The sequence below is a fragment of the Clupea harengus genome, chromosome 25, assembly GCF_900700415.2.
Source record: "Clupea harengus chromosome 25, Ch_v2.0.2, whole genome shotgun sequence".
NCBI lineage: Eukaryota > Metazoa > Chordata > Actinopteri > Clupeiformes > Clupeidae > Clupea > Clupea harengus.
In genome coordinates, this window is record NC_045176.1 from 10743549 (window position 1) to 10764983 (window position 21435).

Genomic DNA, 21435 nt, shown 5'->3' on the forward strand with positions numbered 1-21435 from the left:
TATTGAAGATGAATTGCCATGGGCAGACTGCCATAATGTCACTGTCATATAAAGCCATGGAAGCCTGACGGTTGTGCTGTGCTGTGTTGTGCTGTGCTGTGCTGTGCTCCAGGGGCGGCCCGCTTCATGATCAAGGAGCTCTCCTACCACAACCTGGAGCTGGAGCGCAACCGTCAGGAGGAGCAGGGGGTCCGAAGGCAGGACGTCTGGCCCTTCATCCTCATGATGGACGACTCCTGCGTGCTGTGGAACGCTCATCACTACGCACAAGACAGTAGCGGGTAGGGACACCACACATACATTCTCAAGACAGTAGCGGGTAGGGACAACATACATACATTCTCAAGACAGTAGCGGGTAGGGACACCATACATACATTCTCAAGACAGTAGCGGGTAGGGACAACACACATACATTCTCATGACAGTAGCGGGTAGGGACACCATACATACATTCCTGTGCTTTCCCGTCCTGTTATTGTACATGTGTGTGCACATCCATTCAGTTACATAAACAATTCATAAATACTGACAGATTTTTCAACAACCCAACAGCACATACACACACACATGCGATACATTGTATACTTGTATATGCACTGTGTACGTATATTGTGTGTCTGTGTGTCAGCTCATCCCGCTCCTCTCATCCCCTCCTCCCCCGCAGCGCTCCTGAGGTCACCAGCGTCTCCCTGAAGACCGTGCTGAGGCACATGGAGGCCACGCCCAAGATCGCCATGTACGCCATGTGTGGCGTCCGCAAGTGGAGCAGTGGCCTGGCGTTGCGGCCCACCACCGTGCCCTTCTCCCGGTGCCACCTGCACGACTTCATCATGCTCAACGTGGACCTGACACAGAACGTCCAGTATGACCTCAACCGGTGAGCGTGGTTTATTTTCATAAGCGCAGTAATGGCTTGTGGCATATTTGAATACCCTCACTCATGTATTTTTGCACACCCAGTTTATTTGTCTATGGTATACAAGGTTGCCGTATTTTAAGTGTTTTTGTGGAGTGCCAAGTTCAAAAATGTTGCATTGTCATCAATAGTACAAAATAAACATGTAATGATTGCTAACAAAAGTTGCCAGAAGTGTGAATTGGTAACTCTGATACATGTCGGTTTGCATGTGTGCAAGTGTGAGTGTATGCAAGCAGGTTTGCCTGTGTTTGTGTGAGACAAAGAGTGTGTATATGCAAACAGATGTGCCTATGTGTGTTGTTGTCTGGTTTGACCCCTCCGTGACCCTGCTACATTCTGCTCTTCCACAGGTACACCAGTGAGGAGGTTGACTTCAACCTGAGGGCCAATAGCAGTGGGCTTCTTGTCTGCCGCTTCAACCACTTCAGCCTGATGAAGAAGCACATCCCCTTCGGAGGGCACAAGGACTTCCTCATCAAACCCAAACTCATGGTGAGGTCTCATGACACACACACACACACACACAGACACAGACACAGACACAGACACACACACACACTCACACTCACACGCACACGCACACACACACACACACACACACACACTCACACTCACACTCACACTCACACTCACACTCACACTCACACGCACACTCAAACAAACATACATACACACTCACACTCACACACACACACGCACACGCACACTCACACGCACACGCACACTCACACGCACACGCACACTCACACTCACACTCACACACACACACACACACACACACACACACTCACACTCACACTCACACTCACACTCACACACACACTCACACGCACACTCAAACAAACATACATACACACCGACATCTACTCTAATATAGAGTTGCAAACATTTCTGATACCATATAATAAAACATCTCAGATGCCATTTGATCAAGGTCATTTCTTAAATCCGCCCATCTCTCCCCCCTTTGCAGGGCCTGGAGAGCTCCACCCCCATCAGCGCCTCTCAGTACGTGTGTGCCCCTGACCACGAGCACACGCTGCTGGCCGCCCCGGCCCAGTTCCTGCTGGAGAAGTTCCTGCAGAGCTGCAGCCACAGGCTTTTCCCCAAGGCAGTCCACAACGCCAGCAACCCCGTGCTGTCCATCGACAGCTACCTCAACCTCGGCCCAGAGGTGAGACCTGCAGACTCTTGCGCGACCCGTGGGGGGGGGGGGGTGGCCCAGTGGAGCTAACCATAGGTCTCCATTAGTGGTAGAGTTGTGCAATGTCTCACTGAGTCTGTGATTGGTGTTTTGGTTCAGGTGTCGGTGTGCTACATGAGCTCGCGGCCTCACTCCGTAAACCTGGACCTTCAGGGCCTGGTCTTCAGTGGGCTGCTGCTCTACTTGTGTGACTCCTTTGTGGTGTCCGGACTCCTTAAGAAATTCCACTTCATGAAAGGTGAGGATGAAACATCGAGTCTTACCAAGGCCTGAAAGCATTCCCCATAACTGCTAACTGTTGAATGTTAAATTACTGTACATATAACAGCAACGAATGTAAGTGTATGTAGCTATGTAACGGTAGCCAGCGCGAACAGAGCTGTGCAGTGAGTAAACCTCACTTCCTGTCACCTTAAGAGGGACCTGCTAGCGACATATGCTAGCACCCATATGTCTTAGCCTCCTTGCTAGCACGCCTATCTCCCATGTCTAAGGTCGAGAGTTTGAGTCCAACACGGGTCTTTTCTGAAGCTAATACTGTATGTGTGTGGGGTTGCGTTTGAGTCGAACACGGGTCTTTTCTGAAGCTAATACTGTATGTCTGTGTGGTTGCGTAGGAGCCACCCTCTGTGTGATCTGCCAGGACCGCAGCTCCCTGAGGCAGACCATTGTGCGTCTGGAGCTGGAGGACGAGTGGCAGTTCCGCCTGCGCGACGAGTTCCAGACGGCCAACTGCAGCGAGGACCGGCCCCTCTACTTCCTCACCGGACGTCACATCTGACAGTGACAGGTGGAGTGACAGTAGGGAACAGGAGGTCCTTTATTTCTCCACGAGGCTAATGACGAGCAGAATGAAGGCTGACCAAAATGGCCGGAGCGGGTGGATATGTTGACATTTGGGCAATGGCCGTGGCTCTGACGTTCACCCTGCACTGCACTACTTTTCACACAGGGAGGGCCGACAAAACTGACTCACCGTTGCTCGTAGACTGCGTCTCATGGAGATTTTACATTTCTTTTAGAGCAGCTTTTGGTAAGCTCGCAATACTTTAATGACTTGTTTTTTGTTTTGCTATGAACTCCCAAAGGACTCACACGGACACTGTGAGCTTTCTTGAAAGATTGTAAACCTGGTCCTGTCCCCAGGTTCTGGTATATCTCGTGTGGGATATACATTTTGTCTCAGGGTTTTTCCTAGAAGGTTGTTACTACTGCTTTGCTCTGCTCATCGTGGTGAAAATGTGCCTTTCCTAGCACATTCTCAAGGATCCTCCAGTCTCTTTAGTTCTGACTCATCAAAGACTGTACTCCTTTTTAATCTCCCATCAGCCATTCAGAAGTGAACCGTCATGCAGGTTTTTATTCTGTCGTTCCAGCTTGAAAGTGAACTTTGTCAATCAGTATTTTAATCATAGTGAATGTTGTGAACACAAGCCGGCGGCAGCAATGACAATGAATGTCCCATTCACATGCTTGGTAAACTCAGAGGACCCGCTGAAACTCACAGTGGATCCACATGGAGATCACCCGTGCTTTTAAATGAGAGGCATTTTTCAAGGCTCAGTCATTGGCATTGTGAAGAGAAACTACGTAATGGTTGTCTTTTCTCCAGATATACGTCAACTCGATTTTGGTAGAACATTCTAGTTCAGGGTCATTACCAGTGTTCCACACAAAGAGACACGTACAATACACTGATACAGTGGCTCCTACTGTCTGTTATATCAGTTCCCTGTTAGACCTCACATACATCTGATTGTTGTGCCTTGACAATGTGGCATCTACCAAACACTTCACCTTAAACTACTCAATCACTCTGAAATGATTCATTTTGCTGTCACTCGCACTACCTACAACCATCACCACTGAACTCTTAACTTCCAATTGGAACAAATGGACTGTTTCACATTGGAAGAGCACCACAGCACCATGCTTGTCTGTGTATCTGATGCTTAGTGACTGTTGATGTGTTTCTGCCAGTCTTACGTTTTTTTTGTGCGCCTGTACTTCAGTCTTTTTATTGTTGCCCCACCATCACAGCTTGTGCCTGAAAGTGTTGCCATGCGGTTTCAGTGAAAGCCTTGCTCCAAGAGTTTGCCCAGGAGGATTTCTTTATCTTTTCATTCCTCTGTTTGTCTTTTTTATTAGATGAGTTATCCTGTTTTTACACACTTGAAAATTGAAGAATGTTTCTTAGGTGGAATAACACAGGGTTATTCAATCAGAATGGGTAATGTGATCTGATTTAGCCTGGTACTTAGCCACTGTGGATACCAAGTCTCTAGAATGAAAGGTTCTGGTTTTTAACTTGGGAAAAGTCTGAATCAGTTTTATGTAGGAAGAAGATGGATAGGTAGCAGGTGAGAAGGGAGCAAAATCTTCATTTTCTACTGTGCAAAACTTGTTTACATGTGAAAGTTGTTTATTAATATATTAATCTGACCTTTTTATTTCTCATGTGGGGATTTACATTTGTACTGCTCACTTTTGGTCACTTTTAACCATACCGTATTGATGCTTCCATGTTTCAGCATTCTGTGTTTTACCAAGGCACAAAGAATTGACCTAAGATTTCTTTTTACCATTCTTTTATAATCAGTTTTTACTGTTTGTTGGCTTTTATTTAAAAATGAGGAGCAGTCCTTTTTTGAGGGATTCTTATTTATTGTTACGGCCTATTTGGACTGATAATCAGGAAGTGAATGTTTAGTGTCGTCTGTGCGCTAAGCTAAAATCAGAGGGTACCAAAAGGGGCGTGTAGAGAGAGAGAGAGAGAGATTAACCAAAGATGAAAATTGTGAACTTGCACTATACAGACCAAGAGGCCAAATGATACAGTTCTTAGCACACAGTCTTGAGCTCACCCAACAAAGCTAAAGAACATCTGGGAACAGTTGAGAAATCACAAGTCTGACTGAAAACATTCTGACCCCTCGAATATGTCTTGTATGTAGATAGTGTTATGTGCACATAACTTATGCAATTTGCTTTTCACAATCTTCACAGATGTATTTATCTGCTGTGCATACAAAGGTAACTCACTGCAGGCCTTGCCATTAGAGCTGTCTACCTCATGAACTGCCATTATGGTTGCCAGTTAATCAACATTTGCCTATGGATATGATGCATTTTTGGTTTAAATATATGAATGTATTAAAGTAACATTGAATTGAACGTAGGACCGTGTCTCATTTGTTTTGTTCATCCTGTGCTGTAATATCCTAGATTTACACTGTGAGGGGCCTGTTTATTTGAAATGATGTCTTTTTATCTGCATAAATTGTTTCCCATCCTTGAAACCCTGTCATCTCCTTTACTGCCTTGTCTCCAATCACGTGAACTGGCATTTCGTAACCCGCAGTGATTCCATCACACTCGCAGCTGTCTTCCCTGATACATCTCAAGCTCTATTATAACGTTCTACTTCTCCCCGCTCTCCCACTGATCTGCTCTATATACTGCGCTCTGACTGTGCGTTTCTGTCTGCGTCTGACTTACTCCTGTGGAATATGGAGGTGTGCCCCCGATAAAGTGCCCTCCTATTGTTGAGCCTTTTCATGCCAAAAATATGCTTAGCTGATGACTGCTGAAAAAAGTGCTGGGATCCAACATTTCCACTTAAGACCTCTGCTTTTCCAAACTTAGAAAGAGATGACTGGTGCACTCCAAAGACCATGTTAATCTTGGGGACAGAAAGAAAACAAGATTTTCCTTGTGTTCACACATTTAATCAACACATGTCATCGTATTTCATCCGATTTGAAACTGAGGCACAATGCAATCAGGTTGAGCGGTTGGACTCAGAGCAGAGGCGTCAGAATAGAACAGCTGTGCATTCTTCATACTTCTGTTTAACCTTCCTCCAGATCTGCTAGTGATGCGTGGGAGGGAGTTAAGTCACTCATCCGTACTGCTGTGCAGTGACATCCACAGACATAGACGTGCCAGTTTCATTCAACTCTTTCTACAGTGACGGCGTCTAATGTTCAGCTTCGCTAATAATTTCTGATCGCACATCATCCATCATACAATAAACTGTTGTGTGCAAGATCACATCTCTTTTTTCAGAAGCTGTACTCACTTTTACCTTATATTAAGCAGCCATGCGGAACGAGAATCATGCTATTGTTCTCGTCAAGCTGCAACTGTCACCTTTTCATTTCACAGCTGTAACTGGATTTTTCTTGGTGATGTGAATCTGCAGCACCGGTTCAGTGGGAGTCACAGGACTGCAGGGAGAGTACACAACGGAGATGTGACATCTCTGTGTCCTCTTGAGACATATCTGCTGGTTGTCTTGGCAACACAATATATCAGTGGGGAACAAGTATTTCTATTTATATATTTATTTTATTTTGCTGGTGTGGTTGAAAGTACCTGCTTAAAGTTATGGACGTGTCGGTAGCTCGAGCTCTGCTTTCGGCTGTGCCAGAGGAGGGGATATTAGGACAGTTCTCTGCTGACCTCAGGGCCCCCTGGTGAAGCCCTGTCAGGTCTATTTTAAGGCGCGCAGCCGAGGAGCTGGATAAGAGCGCACCTGGAGGATGTGCCCTTGTCGACACACGAGTGAGAGGACCTTCATTTTCAAAAAATACTGTTGGAAGGGTTGTTAGACAGGCGGAGACTAACGCCTTGCAGTTCTGTTTGTATTATTGATTCCAGATATCTGCATGGTTGTTGTGTGCGCTGCCGTGACATCCAGGCCAATATAGTGTTTCAGTAGTGTTTCTTTGCAGTGTTTAACAAGACGGCTATGAGAATTTGATCCTCTGTAGGATCCCTCACAAAGACTTTACTTTCACATTAATGCTATATTTATTAACCCAGTTTGGTATTTGGCTTTTGATTTCACTGGTGGACCCGATTTAAAATCATGGACTTACACAAGATGTATCAGGATTATCTTTTAAGTTTAGAATCAGCTTGTCAGCCTCTTATGAATACCTCTGTAAACGACACGTTTAGCTTAGCTTAGATTTTCAGCAATCATTAGCTGAATCAGGCAGTAAGAAATGAGCTGTAACTGTCCTTTGTACACAGTGACCTTTGTTTCCTTTACGTGTATATTCGTCAACACATGTGACAGTGACCCTTATTTCATGGTGCTTGCATACACACAATGGGACCATATTTGCATTGGCACAAGAAGAGCCAATGAGCACGTGTGTGACAGAGTCTGACCTTTCCTCCAGTTACTGCACCTTGCACAGAAGCGCTCCAACCACCACTTACTAAAATCAGTTTGTTCCCATCTCCCCGTCCCCGCCATAAACATTACTGGCCACACGCAACCATCTGTCTAAGAGCTCTGTGATGAGATTATATTTAAGAGGAGTGCGCTGGGACACCAGGACGTGGGAACATGCCCAATCCGACCTCTGAACGCGCAGTCCAGATGAGATTGAAGAAAAAAAGCACACACACACACACACACACACACACACACACACACACACACACACACACACACACACACACACACACACACACACACACACACACACAGAGACACACACACACACACACACACACACACACACACGTGCACTGTTGATATGGCAGATGTGGGGCAAAGTGCTGGTGCTGAGACACACGACGGGAGACCATTAGCCTCAGATGTCCTCCCTGCACTTCCGCAGGATGATCAGCGATGTCCCCGGCGGACCTAATTCCCTGGGCCATCGGGGGTGAGGTGCTGCAGGCGGCCCTCACATAAAGCCCTAGGTGTCTCGCTTAGGAGGTCACCGTGTCCCCACGACTCACAGCTGGCTCTGGGTTAAAGCCTTTTCGCCTGGTTCCTCCCGCTGGGATGGACGTGCTGTTGGACTCCACAAACCCATGATGGGCGGACCGACTGAGAAGTTAATCAAAACCATTCCTGCTTTAACAGGTGCAAAGCCCCTCAAAACAATCGCTGTGTCCATTTTCCACTTTCCACAGACAAATGGACATACAGTAACACTGAATGCTTTAAAGAGTTCATCATTTATTTTAAGACATGGGCATATATGCACATGTGGATGTACACATACCCAGGCTACATATACAGTACATTTTATATTAAAATCTTATTGCTTGCACATGTTAAACAGAACATCCTTTTATGGATCTATAAAAGGACAGACATTTTGATGGAAAATTATGACCTTTGTGCTACAGGTTCTTAGATATGTAACATTAGTAATACGATTCAAGACAATCTGGGAGGTGATGGCTCATGCTACTCAATTGTCCAAAAGCTAAGAAGCAAGATGAGATACACAAGATCCACAAGGGGAAAAGTCACAATCCTGCAAAGTTTTGACAGTCGCATATGCATGACAAAGCGAATACATTTTTGAGTTGCGATCACAATTGGTTTAGCTTGGGAGAATAGCATCTATGTTACTGTGATTTCAACCTAACCCAGCTACAACCCCAAAGGATATTAATCAAGCTAGCAGTAGGTTTAAGGCTTTGCCGACCTGTCAGCAAGGAGAAAAGTATCTACTCATGTCATATTTATCTGTGGGTTTATGGGGACTTTACAGCTGCAAAGGTCAACGTCTCCGCTTGGAGAGTTTGAGGTATGGGGGCGCATAACTAAAAATAGTGCAATTTCACATTCCTTGTCAGTATTTAGTTATATTCAAAATGCACTATACATTAAAAAGCTATTCAATGTCCACACAGCTTGAATGAGTGGGGGGAAAGTGCATGCATAATATATAGTGGTCTATTAGATAAAACTTTGTTTTTTCTTTTTAGAAAATAAGACATGGACCTACATGAGTTCATAAATCAAATCCCTGAGGGGCTACAAAAGCTACTGTACAGACATAACGCAACAGACAGAATTAGTTTAGGAACACACAGGGCCGAGAGTGGCTCTATGTGCACTTCTAAAATAGTCAATCCACAGGATGATTCCTCTCTGGTTGCCTCTGGATTCCTCTATCTAGGTCCTGCTCCTTTCCCTGGTGTCTAAAGGTTCGTGTCCAATTAAGTTCAGTCTGATGTAACTGTAAAAATACAGCTGGTTCTGATATCATCCAACAGTTGGTTTGTATCTCTTTTGAGAATCTCCGCCATTGCTATTAAAGGCATAAATGGGAACACTGAAAAAGGCGCCAAAATGGAAACCAGAATGGGAAAAAAAACTGACTCTCAACACATGATGAATGAACACATGTTGGACAGAGTTGAAATGCACAAGTGAACAAAGGAACGACAATTAAAAACAACAAAAACAAACAACAACAACAAAGAAGAAACCGCATGAACTCTTTTAAACACAATGTGCCCTTAGAAAATGCTCTGTTTTGGACATTTTTTTGCTCATGGCAGAGGGGAATGGGAGTAGAGAGGAGGTGCTGTTCCCGGAGAATGGGAGGAGAGAGGAGGTGCTGTTGCCGGGTCCCGGGTGTTAGAGGTCTCTCAAGTTGCCACCATGCTCGACGACGGCCTTGGCAAACTGCCTGAACACACGATCCATGTAAGTGCTCTGGCGGGGCCACATGCCCTCCAGGAAGCCGATGTGGCCCCCGTGACAGGTGATCAGGAGGGCCAGGTTAGGGTTCTGCTTCACCGCCTCCACTGGAATGGCTGGAGAGGGCAGAAAAACTATCAGATGCAATCCAACAATAAAAAGGCAGGTGCATTAAGCACCTGGAGGAATAGGCAATGGTGATGCTTCAGAGACTAATATAGTTAAAAAGAAAGCAGAAAAAGATTTTAAAAAACACGTTAAGACTTAAAACCCTTCAGGGACAGAGGCCTGTTTGACTTTTTTAGGAAGTCTAACATGCCTTGATGATTTTGTATATTTCCCCTAGCTAAAAGTATTAATGCACAAGTGGCATATATGATTATGTTATAGAAGACATCAGCAATAACAACATTAGAGTAAAAGGAATGTAAAACAAAATTGTATTTAAATCAAATGTAAAATCACCCTTACGAAAACCTTCATTCAGAGCTGCTCAGAATTTGTTCAAAAAAACATTGTAAAGATTTCGGACAGAGACTTTTGAACTCTGAACCTTGTAAACATAGGTGTTGGCTATACATATGTGAGTTTAGCATTCAGAAAGTGTGTGTGGTTTCACTACTACATATTTATAATAGCAGAGTGACCTGTGCCTCTCCAAAATGTAGTGTCCCTACAAATGCATATTGATGAGTTACCTGGGACACCTCAGCCAAAGGCAATGGCCATTATGTAATGGCGCTGGAATGTCTTTGTGGCCCACTACCAACACAGGTTTTCTCGCCACACCATGGCCCAATAGAGATCACTGAATCACCATTACTTATCATATGAATAGCTGTCATTTGCTAATGGGTGGGTCCTTAGGAGCAGAAACCTCACTCACAGACTGAAATGTGCAAGAGATCAGCTCTATTCTCCTTACAAAGTCCTTATTTATATTTTATTTTCGAACTGTATATATTTTAAAAAGAAAAGGGTTCAAGGTTCATGTGGGTTTTCTTTATATGTCTCTAGGAGTTTTGACAACAAGAAAAAAAAATTCCCACCGGTGGGTAACAGTCCCAGAAGCGTTAATCTTCTCACAATTGGTTCATTTCTGTATCCTACTGAAAATCTCCAGCAGTGGGGTCCTAGAATTGTCATCACCAACTGTTTTTACCACCATCACTGACAGTGGTTCGTTATTTTATCACATGTCCTAGCAAGATAGATAGATAGATAGATGGATACTTTATTAATCCCGAAGGAAATTTAGGATACACCATAAAGCAAAGATACACCATAAAGCAGCCTTAATGCCTCAAAGAACAGCCAACTAGTGTGATGTGATCGACAGCGCAAACATGAGGCACTTGGCGTCTCACCATGGTTTGGGGAGAAGACATCATCAGCTGCATTCAGACACAGCATTGGCACCTGCACTGACTTCAGCCTGTGGATGGGACTGGCATCTCTGTAGTAGTCATCATTGGTTGGGTAGCCAAACATTCTGGAGGTGAACCGCTCATCAAACTCTCGTATAGTCTTGGCCTGTGAGCAAAACGAGAGAGAGAGCGAGAGAGAGAGAGAGAAAGAGAGAGAGAGAGAGAGAGAGAGAGAGAGAGCATTTGGTTGATAGTGTGAACAGAGCTCAAGAGTGTGCAGATCAACAGTACAAAAAACAGAACTCCAGAAGGGTTCCAAAGGGTTCATACATTGCCACATGTCAAAAATGTAGTATTTAGAAAAAACAAGATTATTGCTTCAGCTGATGATCAGCATGTCACCACTGTAAGCCACGGAGAGCCTCGTGCCCTAGTTCCTGCTAGCTGTTAGCTTAAGAAGAGTTCTCAGAGATAGTCACCAGGCCTGTGTTTAAAAACATTATTATTGCACACTTCCCATATCCTCTCCCCAGAGAAATCGTGAACATGTTCTAGTATTCCTCACACGCCCTGGCCTCCCACTGTCTCTCCACATATGGGCATGGGAAAAGGTTATAAAAGCATCTATTTGTATCGCTTTTCCTCCTCTCTGTATTGATTCTCTGAAGATTGATATAATAAATGTAGTTTATATACATAAATTGACTAATAAATAGGAGGTAAATCCCACAAGTTTTGGTGCAAATGATTGCTTTTGTGTGGGTGCCACTAGACTACAAAAAGAAATGTTCAGGGGTATGATGCCATCAGCGCAGTGTTTAGGTAACACATCACGTAGCATGGGTATTCATGATACAGTCTTCACAATTGGACATAAATGTCCGTAATGAATGACTGAAAATTATATTTTTTAGTATAAATCTTCATTCAGTGACAGTTCAGAGGGCTTACGTTAAATATTATAGTGTCTTCTAAATGTGTTTTAAACCCCTATGAACACATTCATGATGCACTATGGTTAACTCTTGTATATAACGTATTACAAACATGGATGATTAAGCAGAGAAAAGAGACAATACTTACCCTCATCACATGATCAATATCATAATGCTTCTCAAAAACAGGTCGGTGGCTGTGAAACAAAAGACATCTTGTGTAAGCCATAAACATCAGCACTTCACTGGTATATAATAGGCACAGGCATCCAGATGAGTAACCGGGCCGACCCACACCACACCACACCACACCACGGCTCAGGGCCAGGTCACAGTAAGCTTAGCTACGGCTTATCTGGAGTGACCCCCTGCCCTGCTGCATGTAAAAGCGCAAGCACAGACACACACACACACACACACACACACACACATACCTACACACACACACACATTCACAAACACCCCCGCACTAATACTGACCGATCCACGGAAGCCTGCAGGCAACTGGTGAGGTAGGAGTTGAAGAGGAATCTGTCGAGGGGCTTCTCTAGTGAAGCGGTGCACTCAAACACATCCCAGCCAGCTGAGAAGACTACAACTCCCTTCAAACAGGTCTCTCGTCCCTTGCGGCCCAGGTAGTTGGCCAACATCATCCTATGCACAGAGAGAACCCAAAAAAGAGAGCCAAGTTCACGATGAGTGATGTTTTAAGGGTTATAGAACAAATGCCTCAGCGGAACCGTCCATGCCGTAAACATTACTGAGACCGGAGGAATTGCTGAGCTCCCAGTAATGATTAAAAAGACTTTCATCTCTTGAAGACTCTTGAAGTGTTTAGTTCTACTCCCTGACAGGTCACTTAAGTTTGGGCTTGACAGCACTGATAGACTCTGTGCGCCTCTTAATTTGGAAGCCCACTGCCACTAGCCATGGCAATAACAACTGGAAGACAAGATTTCTTGGCAATCCATCTCCTGGAGAATTAAGTGCTGGGATGGACTCTTACCCCCCCATAGACACCCCAGCAGCCATGATGGGGGCATTCTCATGCAGTCGGTGGAGGTGACCGATGACCATCTCCAAGTCCTCTGTATTGGCTGCACAGTATGTCCTTGGGGTCTGAAGAAAGACAGGAGCAGATATCCATGACATTGACTCTCTACTGAGAGTCCTTCATGCCTACCTGATTGCCTTTGCTCAAGCACTTTGAGATCTCAACCTTTACAGTAAGTGTGAACAGGCCTCTAACGGGCTCTATTGCTCTATTGTGCTCTATTGCAATTAGTATAGTTAGTTCATTTAACTTAATTAGTAAACTACCTTACCTTCTTACCACTTCATCTAATTAGACCTTAATTTGAGTACAATAATATGACAATCAAATCATTCTAGTAGGCATATCTTACAAGTTGTTCTATATATTTATGAATATGATTAACAGCTGCATTACTGTTATCTCTGTCATTACCCTCTCAGTAATGTATGCAACAGTGTACAATAACTAAATGACAGACTCTTACACATCATGAAAGAAAACACAACTAGATATTATTCAGCTCCTTTTAAACCATGCAATGCTACGAAAATCTGGATTTCATGCAAACACTGTACCTAGTAGCAAAGACTAGTAGCCACATGAGTAATAAAGCCCACCATACGCAAATACCTAGTAGAAAAGAGTATCAAAACATCCTTGCAAAAAGCCCAGTTAAACTCAGGTGAGATGAGAAGAGAAGGGTAGTTGTGATACATTCAAATAAATGTCCAGTTTCCCCAAAAAATAATTCATTATTAAACATTTGCAGCAAGTCTTGGGTCACCACTTTGAGAAAGGGCAGAAATCATATCTGTTTCTATTAACCATCTCTTTAACTTTGATTTGGAACTCATGACCAAGCTACTGTTTTACAGGCATTAATAAAGTCACTGATTATTTTTTGGGATATGGATACTAATTGTTGAGGAATACTGCTACTTGAATCAACTGATGTTAAGTATATTTTATTTTGGAGAAAAAAAGGCTACGATTAGTCGTACAACAATTACACATTATCACATTACATTTGTACATAGGGGCAAGCAGCCTTCTATCCCACATGCATATTAATAGGACATCTCCAGCATGAATGCAATTAAGCCAATGAATCACAGACCTTTGTCATAGCTGAGGAATGCCTGTCTACATACTGCCTGTCTGAGGAGGGCACAGCACGTCCCAGATCTCACAGGGTAAACCCCAATGACGTCAACACGCATCCCCATTTTTAGCTCCAGCTTGATCACAGATTAGCCTCTGTTAAACACAATGCTCCATGTCCAAAGTAACTGGCCTAGTTTGGAGTTACACAGGCCCACTGAACTCACAAGTGTTTATGGGTGAAGGATCTGGAACTCGACTACAGTCTGCTGAGAGTTCCAATCTAAGGCCAACAAAGGAGGTCTGATGCAACAGTTTAAAAGGCTCCGGCCCTGGAAATCTGTTGAATGGAAGTTCACATTAGCAACCAGGTCATTAGGCATCCAGTGCTCCTGCGACCTTCCTTCTGAGCTGCCATAACTGACTGCATGAACGGGCAAGTACAATGTTTGGTGGCCCAACTACAGGCTTTTCAATTGAACACATTTACCCTACTATGAAAGCCTTACTGAAAAGACGCGCCAATCGCGATTTAGTACAGGCAGCATTTCAGCCGCTGTCCTCAAATCATGTCCAGTTCTCTGGAATGAGGCTAGCAGCCCACTCCTATGTTAACAAAAGGGCACATTCACAGTGAGCGATTGCAGAAATACCAGTCACAACAGCCTGTGAATGTTAACTTGTGTTGAAGAGCACTTAAAGGGGTCTGCTGAGTCACAAAGAAATAAAGATCTACAGAACATCCTTTCCAAAGAAAATACAAAAATGTTTTTCTGTTTTGATGCAGCACAGTCATTCAAATCTTTTAAAATATTTTTTTTTATTCTGTACTTAAGTGCATTTAGAATGACATTTTCACTGTGCTCAGCTTTTTAAAGTGATACTTCACCATGACTGCTCCCACAATAGTTGGGCTTATGGAACCATTGGTACTGATCTTAAGTCCGGGTAGTTCTAGTAGGACACTGCCCTCCGCTGTGACCACATACTCAACAGTGTCATTGTCCAATGCAAGCTGTAGTTGACCTAATGTGGACCATTATTCATTGTTGGGGTGAGGGAGGTGGGGGTCAGCTCATGAACAAGCCTGCTGTGCAAACTGGGAGCTTAAACCTCCCTGCTGTTCTTGTTTCAACTTCAATGTCTAATGGAATGTAGATCTATAACCACAATTTTTAGAAAGGTCAAATACAACGCCGATCCAATAGAGTATACAATTAGAATACAAACTATGTCCGTGGACTGTACTGTGCAGTGCTTTTAGTGAATACTACGTGTATATATATATATATAACGTGGACAGAGCAGCACACAGGAAATCAATAGTTTATCCCTGTTACTGTGCACAAACCAGAACCTGGACATACTGTACATGTTCAGTTACTTGGTTAAATATTGATGCCTGTCCTCTTCCTAACCACGAATGCATTTTACATCATCTATCTCCTACTTACCACCCATGGTGCTTTTTGTAATGCACTTCCAGTGATGTGTCTCTGTGTTGGCCGTATCGGGATATGGCTATATGCGGATCTGATCAGCTTGTTAAAACCACTTACAGTGCATTTACAGGACAAACCAAGGGCAACTGCCACGCATAATAGATAGATTATCTGTTAGCCTGGAAAGACTACATTGAATTTGTCTGTAAAGGACAAAGCAAAGAATATATTTCCTTCACCGCCTTAGGTCTTTTGGGGTGAGTAGACAAATTCATCTTTTGTTTTTTACTTTTGTGATTATGAATGTTCTACAGTATTGTAATACCACATGGTACAAGCGTTTGTCCACTATTTTAAAGTCAAAACTGTTCCACCACCACCACTACGAAGATTGTAGGCCAGCCCCTTGAGATCATAGTAACATATTAAGGCTGGCCAACAACATTGTCTTTGATCCCAACCATGTCCTAAATAGTGATAACTAATTGCTACCATCAAACCGGAGATACAAGGTTTCACTCTATTGTGCATCACTCAATCCTAAAACTAAATATGGAGCTTAATCCAAGACCAAATGTACGTTGAAGGGACTTGACTATCTTTTGTGAAGTCAAATGTATGCTTTTTTTGTATTTTGTCCTAATTTTGAATTCTATGTGATGCTGCAAATTGAGCTGTTGTGATACCTGAAAAATGTCAGACTTGTCTGACAATAAAGTATTATCATGATCATCATCATCATCATCACAAGGCAAAGTAAACCTCAGATATATTGCTTATTCTGTGACAAAACTGTATACACATTAACTGCTGGCCCCAGGCTTCACTGAGGAAGGGCACTGATGTGTCAGGGAAAATCTATCGGAGGAATTAAGACATTTGCTGTTTCAGTCTTTCTTACGATCACGGACCAGCCAATAAGCTTCATCTTGGTATTTCCCATGAGCACATAGTATGTCTGAAACCTGGTTTCCGGACGACTCTATTATTTTCTCTAGAGTATTATTATAATCATACCAATGTATCTTTATATCAAGGTTTGTTTCAACTTATTGAATACATACCTGTAAATGTCTCATGTATGACATTATATGAATATTTCATTGCCATGCTACAAGGTCAGACCTCTTTGTCAATCATAGAGAGACAGAGACACCCCTGATATAAACCCACTCATATTTACCCACAACATCAATGTCTTACCAAGAGCTTCTCTCCAGAGACCCCTCTGTTGTTGAACACCACACATCTGAAACATGAGACAAAGACCACATGAGTGGGACACACATACTGTATCTGCCACAGCATTACTAACTTATTACAGTGATAACAAAAGGCCAAGAATTATCAGTGCTATTTGGTCACACATTTTGAGTTCAATGACCTCTCAAGCCTTCCGTAGTTTCAACTCTTGTGCAACAAGGTTTGTTGTAGTGACTTGAGTTATAACAAAATTAGTAAAAGACTATGATTTGATTAGGTGTTGATGGAATACATATTTAGTCCTGGAATCATTCTCGTCATGCATCAGTTAAAAACAGTGAGGGCTGTGCCATCATAGGATCGCATGTCAGCGGTTATCAGAGAGTGGCAGCCTCCATTGATCTGTGTTATCTGGGGCCTAAGAGGACAGAGGGGGGCTGCTTTCTCTGCAGTGAGCGGGAGCTTCTCTTACTAAGCTGCAAAGCTGGTTTTAAGTGTAAGCTGTAATTCATTTGGTCCAGAGAGGGAAAAAGAGAAGGTGCTGAGCTAGCCTCTCTGACTCTGACTCTCTGACTCTGCCTCTCTCTCTCTCTCTCTCTCTCTGACTTTCTCTCACTCTCTCTCTCTCTAACTGTGACTTTTTCTCTCTCTCACTCACTCTCTCACTCACTCTCTCTCTCTCTCTCTCTCTCTCTCTCTCTATCACTCCCATCTTTGCATCGCTGCTCTCCACGCCATGTGAAGAAGAATGAGGTCCCTCTCATCCGGGGAGGAAAAAGTGCATCTCTCTGCAGCCCTGCGGATTTGTGCCCAGCTCAGCTCTTTAGCCCAGCGTAGCACTGCAATGGTGAATGCAAAACATATGTGCAGACGTCTACTCAGTAGAAATACCATAGTAGGATTAGAAATGATCTTACTGGATTAGTAAATCTCCCTGTATATTAGGTGAGCATGAACTCACCTTTTGGTTATTATGTTAAAATTGAGTGGGTATAATGAGTAGAACACATGCATTGTAAAAAGATGTAACAAAGCTAGATGAGATTGCTTTAAATTGCATTGATTAATCAAAAAGGAATGATGTCATCATTGTTCTCAGGGTGGGGGTGGGGGTGGGGTGGGATTCTGGGTCCTAGACACCCACCTATAACCCAGATCACGGCACTGCTGGACCATGTGCAGGATGTAGGACTCTCGGCTGGTGCCGGTCAGGCCTGGAAGCAGTAGGATGGTGGGCCGCACGGACGTGTCGGGGTAAGGGCCGCTCTCATCGTTGTCGAACCAATCCAAAGAAATCTGGCCTCCATCTGGAGCCCTAATCAGCTCACTGCAGACATCCAGGACACACAGATAAAGCCTCGCATAGCCTGGCAGTGCCCCACTACACACTCGCTAAGCGACTGCTGCTAGCTTAAAATGCTTTCAAATGGGAGTGACGGATTGGGACAGTGACTAATGAGCAATTATAATTCATGCATTACTGCCATACGTTCCAGAAAGCCCTAATGCACTGCTTAATGCCATGTCAACAAAGTGATTGCACAGCACACATACATTTTTTTTGTGCAACAAAAAACATTATAAAAGTTGATTGTGAACACTGCAATTCTTAGGTTGAAAGAAAATCAGTAACAACAGCAATGTCTGTGCATCTCTGTGCATCTAGTCCACCACGTTAAAGGAAATGCAATCAGGCAGAGGCTAAATCCCAGTTGCATGTTGCCAAGCTGACTGGGTTATTTCCCCCGTGCCTGTCTCTTTCTCTCCCCATAGGACTAATACAGTGAGCCTGTGGCAGAATGCGGCTCTGCACCTTCTATGGGAGCCTGGCTAAAGCTGAGGCGGCGGCATGAAATTTCAGAGGCTCCATTAAATATGTAGCTGGGGTCAGTCTGCACAGTGGCTGCCAGCCGCCCGTGCCACCAGCAGCGCCCCACTCGCCCAGTTAGACGAGGACCTTTTAATAGTCATGTAAGGTCCCCAATTTTGACAGGGGGAGCAAGATTGGAACACAGCTCACGTGTTTCCGACACACACACACACACACACACACACACACACACACACACACACACACACACACACACACACAGGACCCACAGTCCCTGCGCTGCAAAGTGCAGTGACCACCCACGAGTCTCAATTTCACTTGCCAGCCTGCGAAACTACAGAGCTCAGACCGCCTCTCGCGTGCTGAGACAAGGTCATGAAATCAGTTGTGAGCGTACGGAATGCTCCAGTGGCGTGGCACATTGTGTGTTGCCCGTGTGTAAACATGCAACATGGCGGGGTTCAGCTGCTGATTCACTCGCAGTCAGAACATATATATGATCACGCATCAGAGAGTTCATATGTAGGTCACAAAATCGTCTTTGTGAGCAACCGTCTCATTTGTCCAGAGCACCTCAGAAAAGGACGTATGTAGATGTTTAAGGATCATAAAATCATAAAATCATAAAATTACAGTGTGGTTGGCTTGGTAAATAATCACTAGTCTATAACTACTCTATTATCGTCACCTCTGGACACATGGAATGACAAACTAAACTGTTAGGTCTGTGAAAACATACCCGTATTCACTTTCCACTGACCTCATCAGTAAGGGATCGACTAGCATAAGTAATTCACCCAAATGCATTAATTAACGTTTGACCATAAAACACAGTAATCTTCCCAGGAATGTTCTGTAGAAACCCAGAGCGCTTGATCCTACAAAAGGCTCCTTTCATCTCTTAGCTAAGCCCTTGCTGAGAACAACCAGAAATATTGTGCTTGTGGGTGATTAAAGCATCCGTAACTCTGTACCTTGACCTCACTTTCTCCATTAAACAAAGCTCAGGCTATAGGCTGTTGTTGCATTATCAGAAGCAAGGTAATTCAGCCAGGTGACATAACACTGGAACAGTTGCACGTGCACATTTATCTTCCCCGAGGGGTCCCGAGGGGTCACATGTTAGCTATTTAAAGCTTATTAACTTATGGCCTGGTGTTCTTGGAGTGTCAGGTGTGATGACGATCAAAGCACTACAACACGACTGTATTGCCATTCTGATGCTGTTCACTGAACATAAAATTCAACTGATTGTAAAAAGAGAATGAATTCTGATGCAACTGCTATAAACACCTACCAACACCACCTTGACTAGAACTCTTACTATAACAACCGCTACCACATAACTACAGTATCTATGATAACGCATTTATTATAAATAGAAACATTTTAGCGAATGGTCTTACTTCCGATAGCTGACCCCAGGTTTTGCTGTGACAAAGGGTCTAAGCAGCGTCTGAACCCGGCTCTCCCAGCACCAGAAGGTGGGGTAGTACGTCTCTGACACCACAGGGCATTGCTCCTTCAGGAATGTGTTGAACTTTTCTCCACCGACAACGAGCTTTGGCTTCTGTGAAACATACAGAACATAAAGTCTATCGTTAGTTTTGAGCATACACAGCCATGGGAGACGACAGACAACCCAAAAGAACCAGAGTCAGTGCAGATGTTCTCCCACTCTCCAGTTTTGGACTGCAGGCAATTGTCCGCATTTGGGTAAAACTCTGTATTTACTTAGTCTAAAACAAAACTACCACAGATTTCCATTTTAATGTACGCATTGACTAGACTGAAACTTTCACTGTTTATCAAATAACGAAAATACACAAAACGAATAAGGCTTATATAGCCTATCCAATAGCTTATATAAGCTCTAATACTACTACCAGTAAACACTGTGGAAATCACATACAAAACATAAAAAACAGCGACACATGTTATCGAGATGTTAGTTACAAATGTATTGATCAAAACCAGCAATAATATCGTCATTAAGATTCAAACCAATTCAGGACCAAGGACAGTAAACATTTCCTGTCAGTTGGGTCCCGAATGCCGATGAATGCAGCAAACCATCGCAGTGGAATCGCATTTGTTATGAAATGCAGCAATGTCTACTTTTTATGTTTTTCGTTCTACTGAAATGATTAGGTTAGTTATAACGGTGGATTGATCCATTCTCCGAAAAGGCGTCTCACTGCCACCCTACCTTTGCTACAGAGATCAAGTAGTAGCAGGCATACGCTGCGCTGAAGCCGAGCACCAGTGACAATCCTACTCCAGAACCGAAAAGCCCAACTTTAACTTGGTTTTCCAGATAATGTGACAGATCCCTTGTCAAAACATTGAAATTGAGCTCCAGTGAGATCATTGCCAGGTCCCTGTTACCTCGCGCTTTTGGTAGCTGCAGAGACAATCAACGCCTCTTTGCCGGGTCCGTGTCCAATTGAGCAGAGGAGAGTCAAGGGGAACGGCGCTATATAGCCTATGCTACATCTTGCCGATAAGTGGCGCTCTTTCATCATCATAAGTTTCGTTTTACGCAGTCATCGAGACAGTGGAAAAAGTCAGGCACCGACGATATATTTTTGTTTCGGTGTTTTGTAAAATGTCTGTGGGAATATGCATTGGTTCTGTCATCTCTGTGGACAGCATTTGCTCTCGTTGTCACATAACGGAACCATATCCAGTAGCCTACATTTACAGTACATTAACCCATATTTGTCTGGACAGCTGGCAAGGTGTTTATTCTACACCTTTATCACCAACAGCATCATAATTTCGTGAGAATGTATTCCTTTTAAATTAAACTACTTGGATAAAATACCTTCGAATACAAGCAGAGACAGCCCATAGGATAATATCGCCCTCAGCCAGAGTGCCCTTCAATAGTCTTCCGGTCTGTAGTCTAGAAAGTTATTGCCCCC

General features: G+C 43.7%; 2 protein-coding genes across 5 annotated transcripts in view; one reads left to right on the plus strand and one right to left on the minus strand.

Annotated features, from left to right (window-relative positions):
* Positions 1–5424, plus strand: part of greb1l (GREB1 like retinoic acid receptor coactivator) — a 39738-nt gene extending 34314 nt beyond the window's left edge. For all 4 annotated transcript variants that reach the window (XM_031562901.2, XM_031562902.2, XM_012827982.3 and 1 more), the window contains 6 exons: positions 113–281; positions 667–879; positions 1272–1413; positions 1895–2095; positions 2225–2363; positions 2743–5424. In XM_031562901.2, the coding sequence (XP_031418761.1) occupies positions 113–281; positions 667–879; positions 1272–1413; positions 1895–2095; positions 2225–2363; positions 2743–2906 (1028 nt within the window). In that variant the 3' untranslated portion in view covers positions 2907–5424. The remainder of the gene's footprint in view (positions 1–112; positions 282–666; positions 880–1271; positions 1414–1894; positions 2096–2224; positions 2364–2742) is intronic.
* A 2667-nt stretch (positions 5425–8091) lies between these two features.
* On the minus strand, positions 8092–20985 carry abhd3 (abhydrolase domain containing 3, phospholipase). Its single transcript, XM_012827877.3, has 9 exons — positions 20718–20985; positions 19915–20078; positions 17822–18004; positions 16678–16723; positions 12902–13014; positions 12376–12549; positions 12044–12092; positions 10961–11126; positions 8092–9709 (listed from the first exon to the last, which is right to left on the minus strand). The coding sequence occupies exons 1-9, from the start codon at positions 20877–20879 to the stop codon at positions 9531–9533; spliced, it is 1236 nt and encodes a 411-aa protein (XP_012683331.1). The 5' UTR covers positions 20880–20985; the 3' UTR covers positions 8092–9530.
* Between the last annotated feature and the right edge of the window lie 450 nt (positions 20986–21435).